Source organism: Pleurodeles waltl, chromosome 6 (genome assembly GCF_031143425.1).
Source record: "Pleurodeles waltl isolate 20211129_DDA chromosome 6, aPleWal1.hap1.20221129, whole genome shotgun sequence".
Lineage (NCBI taxonomy): Eukaryota > Metazoa > Chordata > Amphibia > Caudata > Salamandridae > Pleurodeles > Pleurodeles waltl.
In genome coordinates, this window is record NC_090445.1 from 32044621 (window position 1) to 32053433 (window position 8813).

Sequence of the window (8813 nt, forward strand, 5' to 3'; positions counted from 1 at the left end):
AAGTCGAGTCCCAAGATGTCTGACAACACTTCCTGCTTGAAGTGTTGGCAGCCAATCAGATATCTGCACAGGGCCAGTCGAATCCACAGAGAATCTGAAGCCCTGTATAGCTATATTTTATAAACTCTAATTTCTCCGAACTACTAAACGGATTTACACTTTCGGAACCAAGATCTAGCTTTCTACCAAATTTGGTGTAAATTGGTTCAGCGGTTTGGCATGTAATGGGGAACAAGTGTTTTGGGATCCTCCTTTTCTTGGCCCCCTCTTGACAGATCATCCCGAAACTTTCTAGAAAGCAGCTTAACTGACCAAAGTATAAGTTTAGAAATTTCGTGAAGACTCATCAATCGGTGCCAAAGTTATTAGCAAAAGCTCCATCTATGGTAAAAAAAAAGTCCTGAATAACTACCTACTGGTGACCGCCACTGGGTAATATAGATAGATAGATAGATAGCTAGATAGATATTTGTGTGTGTGATGCTCTTAAAATGAATATGTGGGCAATAACATGTTATTTACAGCATCTGTATTAATAAATACATTCACTTGTTTACTATCACAGTGCGAAGTGCACATGAGTTTATTACGACTGAGAAAACTTCAAATGAGAAAATCACTGTTACTACATCTCATATTCCATACTACAATTGCTTAGCACACTAAAACAGCTCTCCTGGTGACCTTTTCAGTGGGAGTTTGTTACTGCACTAATTGAGCCCCTTGAAACTTGTTTTTGGTTAATTATCTCTTAAAAAAAACATGAAAAAAAGTCATGGCGTAAACATTAATTGCTAGTGCAGAGAATGTAATATGCTGCTTATTACCGGGATTGAGGGACGGAAGGGGGCATCAAGAGACACTCAAGACTTTGCCCTCATTACGACTCTGGCGGTCTGAAGACTGCGAGGGCCGGAGTGGTGGTCTCGCCGCCGACGGGCCGGCATGAAGACTGCCACATTAGGAGTGTGGGGGTTTGGCCTGTGCCAAACAGCCACATCCCTGCTGGTACCGCCAGGGGGGATGGACAGCCGGGCCAGAGATCAGCATCCGTTCAGTATCTTTTAAGAAATTAGCATTACAAAATGTGTCATTAGATTTGAAACTAATAATAGTTAGAGATGGTTGGACTATTACTCCATGGATAGTCATTCACTTCGGGTTGATAGACTGCCCGTGGGCCTAAATTAAAAATAATAAATGCCACTACTGGACAACAGGACTTTTTTTTGCTGCTGCCATCTATTATAGGTCTATGGTACCTATACAATTTTAAAAACATGCGCTGGCAAACCTCAAGCCACGGAATAAGGCCTAGTTCCCATGATCAGGTCCAAAAGCCATGCACAGAAGGGTTTTGAGGTGGGATGGTTGCAGAGCCTGTCCTACTGCCAGGTCTTGCAACCAATTCCATTGTGCACATCTAAAGGCTTTATGCAAAACTGTACCATGGGGGGTTGGTCCAAGTCTCTAAGGCCAACTTCCTTTGCTCACAGACAAAGTCTCTGTGCAGCAAAGGTCGGTCAACTAGGGCTTTGGTTGCAGAGCCTCCGCCAACTGTTGGAAGAAATACTTGATTAAAAACCCCAGAAATTCACGGACAAAAGAAAGTTAAAAAGAAACTCTGGTAAAGTTTGGTAATAAAACATTACAAAACATTCATAAATAGCATTGGAAATTGACTTAAAATCGCAGTTAAAAGTTCTGTTATTGTTAGACCAATTGATTCATTTAAAAAAAAGGTTAACTGAAAACGTTATGGTTAAAGTGCAGTTATGATTACAAAACAAAACCTAAAAACCACTGAAATTCATCAGCTATGGCAAGTAAACTAACCATAACTAGCACACCAGCGATGCACTGCTTGGGACGTCACATATGATACCACTTGTGGCATTAAATGGCATCTTGTGACATCACTGATTACCTCACCCAATCCTGCCCACCTATAGATTAACTTTCATTAAGAACGTTATTATGAACTAATTTAATAATTACTGTTCTTTCAGATAATATACAAAGTAATCATAACTTTCATTCCATAAATACGACACCACATATTTTGCCTATGACTGTACAAAACAATACCACAAGCTTGACTCTATAAATATAATTTTCATACGGTAATGCACTTTTATTCACACTAAACATAGTATGTATTAAAACACAATACATTATTAAATCATAGAGCAAGAGTTATAAATCACTATAAAACAGACATTCAGTATAACTGCCACACGTCCACCGTCTCAGCTTAAAATTATCAAAATATACCACACATATACTGAAATAATTATTTTACTACTTCATCACAGCTACCGTAGTATAAAAACACAGACAATGTAACCATCCCTCCATATGTGCTATGAAACTCAACCATAAACCAACAGGGAGCCCTTCAAACTACCGGCATGAACAGCCAGAGCCAAAGTACCACCTCTCACAGAGTGACACATGTTGCCATACAGCCACAAAGGTACCAGCCCCATTCAGTCACAGAAGCAAATGATCTCAAAATACACAAAACTACACTTTAAAAAGTTTTGAGGTTTTTTGGCCACTTTCTTTTCTGCATTTTATGTTTTTATTGGTAATGTATGGTGCCTCATTGGGCACTGGGGCAGAGGGAAAGATGAAGCCAGGGATGTCTAAGGCAGTGGTTTCCAACTTGTGGTCTGGGGACCCGAGGGGGTCTGCGACGCCTCCTCAGAGGGTCTGCGACTGCTTAGAAAATTAAATAATATTAACAGATGAGGTCCTCAGCTTTCAGTAATGACTCAGTGGAGTGTCCCTGGATTCCAATAATGTTTTAGTGGGGGTCCCTGGGTTCCAGTAATGTTAAAGTGGGGGTCCACAGAAGTCAAAAGGTTGGAAACCACTGATCTGAGGAATATTTAGAAGTGGGAATCACAAGTCATAGATGAAAGGAAGACAACAAGAATATTTGTTGCCAACATGGGGACACAGTGATACAACTACCTAAACTGCAGACTATTTCGATTTTCAATGTTGCTTCTTCATCATCTGTAAACAGCCCTGCATCTGTTCTGCTGTTTTTCCAATTTCAACATAATCAGTAATGTCCGATCCACTGCTGAGTCATTTAAGCAAAATAATTGCAAGAAAATTTGAGTAAATGAAATATAAACAAGTATTGGCCAAGCCCCAATATCTCACCTGGGACACCTGGTGGCAGGTTCATTGGATTTGCCAATCTCTTTTTGGTGGGCCCATTTTTTACTGTGGCAGAATCCACAATAAATCATTGAAGACGGTCATCAGTGTATGTGCATGCATGGTGGTCACCTTGTAATATTTGAAAGCAAATGAGAATGCATGGTAATGTAGGCAATACTGTATGTGCATACACAGAGGCCATCTTGAAACAGTCTTTCGTGACGCAAAATAATTCCAAGATGGCTCCCATGTACACCTATTCGTGGGCGGACATCTTTGAATGGTGCAAACAAACATACATGGATGGCTGCCAGCCAATACAGCAGTTGGCAGCAGACGGGAGGAGGGGGCGAGTTGGTGGTAGTTGGGTGACAATAAAGAGTGGATTTGTTTGAGTCACAAATATTGAAACAGGCCAGGGGTTGAGAACGGGGATAGGAAGCAGCTAATGCAAAAAGAGAGTGAGAGGAATTAGGCCCTTGTGCACAGCACTATAAGTTGTTGAGTACAGCAGTGCAAGGATCCAACTCCTCCAATGGAAACAGTGAGACTGGAAGTCTATTTGTGTGGGGCAAACACTAGGGGAGATGTTGTAATTTACTTGCTGTTCAGCACGATGCTTTAAGTATGTGAATGTATGCACTCACATTCCATTCTAATGGCATTCCATGTAGTTGTGCTATCTGGTGACCTTCTCCCCCCAATGGCAGTCACTGGCTGCCCGGTGAAAGGGGCACTTCGTTGAGAGCGGACGCCTTCATGAATAAAAGCCTTTATTCACTACTCAAGAAAGCAGCTTCTTCACTACATTTTGGCGACAAGGATACACTGAATCCGAAGCAGAGAACAGAGGCACAGGAAAGCCATTGAAACATTAGGTTGAAAGTGACCCCAAACCCTTCTAAGTCTACTGTGCCTATAAAAGATAGGTTGCCAGCAGACACCTGAAACCATTTGTAGTAGGCAAGGTGTAAAATACAAAACAAATTCTATAGTTGTATCCTTATTATGTGGGAGTAAAAAGTATGGATACTTTGTTCGAGGCGGAGTTTACCTGAGCCAACCCATGGCTCCCACACAGTGCTTAATTTGTGCTTGTTGTTTCCGGTGCAGAGCACCGGCACTTATTTTTGATGGCCAGCGCTTATTCTTCTGCCTCAAACATTTACTGAGAGAAAAAGACACATATGGGAAAGACGGAGGAAGAGAAAAATGAAAAAGCATCACAAAGGGAGAAAGCTGTAAGAGTGAGCTGAAGGGGCAGGGAGTGGCTGTAAATGGATTGAAGAGGCCTGAGATGTTTCCAGGAATACGCCGCCTCAGTATTCCGTGTCCCCACATTTAATTGCAGCAGCCGCATGTTTAATAGGAGGGCTTTGGGTACCGGCACCTTTTTATTTACAAATTAAGCACTGCTCCCACATCTGTATTTTCTACCCAGGAGGGGTAGGGCGTCTAGGAGAAGCGCTGCTGCGCAGAAGTAAGGAAACTATCGGTGCCACACGCCAACAGTTTCCTCACCATACCCTGCTGCCAGACCTCTAGATGGGGTAGGGAGGCGAGGAGGGGGTTGTTAAGCTTCTGGTGCTAAGGAACAGACCTGCCTAGGGAGTTTGAATTCAGTAGTTTAAGGTCAGCAGCAGTTGCAACACACTTTCTGTCGCATAGGACCTCTATTTTTTTGTTTTACTTTTCCACCTTTGTGCTATGCAAATCTAGCAGAGTTTAAAAAAAAAAAATTGCGAAGTTGGGAAGTATTGAACTTCACACATTTCTGTACTTGCTGCACAGTTTAATTATCTTCAAGTTTGATGTATTGTAAAAGGGAGCAAGGTGGCCACATAGACAGAATGCCTGGCCCATGGCTAGTTCACAGGTCCTAGCCACAGGTACAAACTGTTAAAGCAAGAAAGCAAATACCATCTACTACACTGGATATCTGTTAAATTGAGGCATGGGATTCATAGACCAGAAATAAAATAATAATTTTAAAAACTTTGATGTTGAGTTGTCGCGTGTCTTCCCTGTGCTGGTGCATTAGTTATCTCATCTTTGTGTCCTTAAATTTAAATAAAATGCACCCTTTGGCTTAGACCACGGGGCATCTACTGATATTCTTTCTATGAAACACCTGAGTCATGTTCCCAACTAACCTGTGGTCTGTCTTCCCTCCTACAGTGACCCCAACAAAGGCGATTCCAGCGTCCCCACCCCTTGGCTGCCATATTCCCCTGAGTATCAGCAGTACTTGGAAATCAATCACAAAATCAACCTGCAATCCATGAAGCAGTACCTGAGGAAAGAGTATGTGCAGTTCTGGGCGCAATCCTACCAGAGCCTGCCCAGCGCGTCCGCGCCAGAACCATACTAAACTCACCCAGAAAAGCCACCACCAATCCATGAGCAGACCCTGTGAGGTTCTGGGTGAAACCCTACCAGAACCTCCCCAGCATGTCCAAGCCAGAACCATTCCAAAAATCACCCAGAAAGCCAACCTGCAATCCATGAAGCAGAACCTGAGAAGGGACTTCGTGAGGTTCTGGACGCAAACCTACCAGAACCTGCCCAGTGGATCCAGGCCAGAACCATACTAAACTCACCCAGAAAAGCAACCACCAACCCACGAAGCAGAACCTGTGAGGTTCTGGGTGCAATCCTACCAGAACCTCCCCAGCATGTCCAAGCCAGAACCATACTAAAAATCACACAGAAAGCCAACCTGCAATCCATGAAGCAGAACCTGAGAAGGGACTTCGTGAGGTTCTGGACGCAAACCTACCAGAACCTGCCCAGTGGATCCAGGCCATAACCATACTAAAAATCACCCGCAAATGCAACCACCAACCCACGAAGCAGAACCTGAGAGGGGACTTTGTGAAATTCTGGGCACAAACCTACCAAAGCCTTCCCTGCAAATCCCAGATAGAACCATACTAATGTTAGATACAAAGGTTCAATAAATGCATTTAAGCCACCAAAACTCTCTTGTTGTTCCTTCAAAAGTGCAGCGCAGATGCATTGAGCTATTGAATATTCCTCTTGTGGTGTATCTCTTGTGATTGGTTTCATCTCGACTGCCATGAGGACGTTAGATTTGAAAATATTCTTCTGTGATGCATCATAGGAAAGAAATGGGTGAGGTATCTGTGCCCTGATGTAGACATGTGCCTAGCAACACACTGGCATGGGCAAATGAGGGAATCACTTTGCCTCTGCACCTGTTCCATGTTATCAACGTGGGCGCAGAGGCAAACAAGCCTTTAGGAGGGGATAATGGGAGTCCCATGGATCCTCAAACATCCTCTTGCAATCGGGTGCAGTAACTCACTGCCCCTGCTCGAAAGGGTATGTCTCGCCCCTCTTTAAAGTGTAGGCGGCAACGCCTGACCAGGGAAACACGGAGCAGCTTTGAAGCATATGCTCTGTATTTCACTTGAATGCACTGTCCCCAGGGCGGAGTGAGTTCGAGGCTGCCGCGGGGGAACCGCATTGATGGTAATACGGCAACACTTTTCCTGTTTGCGCAAGGTGCACCTATTTAAAGGTGCGCCGTGGCGTAGCGTGGGTTGTCAGCACCCGGGGCAAGGCAAGTAATTTGCGCCCCCTAACCCGGGGCAAGGCAAGTAATTTGCGCCCCCTAACCCGTGGATTTTAGCACTCGAGTCTCTTCCAAGATGTTGCGCCCGGTGCGGCCGGCCCCCCCTGCACCCCTCACGCTACGCCACTGCGCCATGGTGCAAACAGGGAAAGCCCGCCGTTTATGTAATACGGCCCCTGGTAAAAAAAAAGCACCAGTAGAGATCATGAAAGGCTCCACCGACTCATGAGCTGACCACCACATCACTTAGAAAGTTCTACTTGGCTCCTGGAAGAAATGCCAGACCACCAGCAAGGAGTGACCCAGGCCTGTCTGAATTACTCATACCAGCAAAAATATTATGGAAATGCACTAATTTAGTCCCAAACAAATCAGCTTTTTATTTTCAGCAAATGAGCTCAGTTCTGTCCAAATGCAGCTTTTCATTTTTAGATGGATCCACGCACAGTTTCATTTGTCTGCATCTTGGAAACCTGTAACAACAGTTTTGCAGTGTGCAACGCTTCTAGATTCACTTGTTGCTTTGTCGCGCCATCTAGTGGTTGGGTCTGGGTCATGCTGCAAAACTATTGCTGCAGGTGAGTAACTTGTTTCTTATGCAGTGTGAATTCTAGAGCCACAAACCTTGCACAGATGGTACAGTGGTTTACGAGATCTCTGTGAAGGGTGAATGTGTTTCATCGCTGATGGGCCCCCTGTGCTCCACATTCATTGCCTGGATCTCCACACAATAATGGGTGTGAGTTGTGTGCTGACGACCGTGTTGCTGCAGTGCACATATCTGTTAGCGAGGTTTCCCATGGCGCCTTTATCCCTGGTGGAATGTGCTATTTCTCTATCTTGCCATTGGGTGGTGCACTTGCACTATTTTTTGGCCTACCGAAGCCCTTGACACTGGTTGTCCTATAATTGTCTGTTCCTAAAGTCCTTTGAAGCTTAAAACGACTCTCCTTGTGCCCAGGGTGTGATATTGTTTCTGCACGTGGATGCTTTGATTAACATGAAAGCTGGAACCTACTTTGGCTACAACTTTTGGCTTGAATTTCATCATTACCTTGTCTTTGTGTACCTCGGAGCACGGCTCCTGGATAGTGAGGTCTTCTACGTCACTTACCCTTAATGGTGACATTGGTACCAGATAGTCAAGGGTGGTTTTAGAAGTTGTGTTAGAACCACGTTTACATTCCACACTGGTGGTTGGATAGGCTTTGGTGTGTATATACCCTTTGTCACTTTTAGAAATCTTTGACTGGCTGGGACTTAAAAAAAAAAAAAAAAAATATATATATATATATATATATATATATATATATATATCAAAACAAATCCCTTTCAGAGATATATATATGACGTTCGGCGATATGTGCACCCCAGCTGCTGCATTAAGTACCATCTGATGTTAGTCCCACCAGTCTGACCATCTGTATCTTTTTACTGTTGATTCAAATTAAGACATCTTAGCCATGTTGCAGAACCAGCCTCTTTGCTCCTTACTGACTGTGTGACACATTTCTGGGATATGAAGGTGGGCAACCCCCAAGCCTTCAGGAGCCATGCCAGGAGGGATCGTTGTTCTGGTTAGAGTGTCTGTCCTGTCATTGTTCACGTGTTTTGGAGTTTTGGTAAGTTTTTGACTGATCCTTGGACGTTGTTATTGTGTGGCAGCCATGTTGGTCTTGCTCACGGAAGGTCTATGACTGGTGTTCCCAACTCCGTAAAGATGGCTTCCTAGACTTCATGATTCAGTGCCCGCTCATGGGGTATACCTACTTCTCTGCTCAGTCTGTCTGCTTCTGTGTTCAGCTGTCCCACTACATTCACACCTGTGACCTTGTTTATTTGGCTGTAGTGCTGTCTGGCTGCATTAATATGTTTTTTCCTTTTACTGAGCCTTCGGCAAGCGTTATCTCTGAAAAGATGGTCTTAAACTCAAGTGTTTATATGTTGGAAGCTTCTCTCATGTTCTACTGACTCTTGATCTGTAGTGTCCTCAAGGGTGCACCTCATCCTGTGTGTGAGCTATCCCTTGTTACATCAC

The 8813-nt window shown here is 44.0% G+C and overlaps 1 protein-coding gene across 1 annotated transcript in view; it reads left to right on the plus strand.

The window, feature by feature from the left end:
• CEL (carboxyl ester lipase) overlaps positions 1–6151 on the plus strand; it is a 52002-nt gene extending 45851 nt beyond the window's left edge. The window contains exon 11 of the mRNA XM_069237133.1: positions 5356–6151. Within this exon, the coding sequence (XP_069093234.1) occupies positions 5356–5548 (193 nt within the window). The 3' untranslated portion in view covers positions 5549–6151. The remainder of the gene's footprint in view (positions 1–5355) is intronic.
• The last annotated feature ends 2662 nt before the right edge of the window (positions 6152–8813 follow it).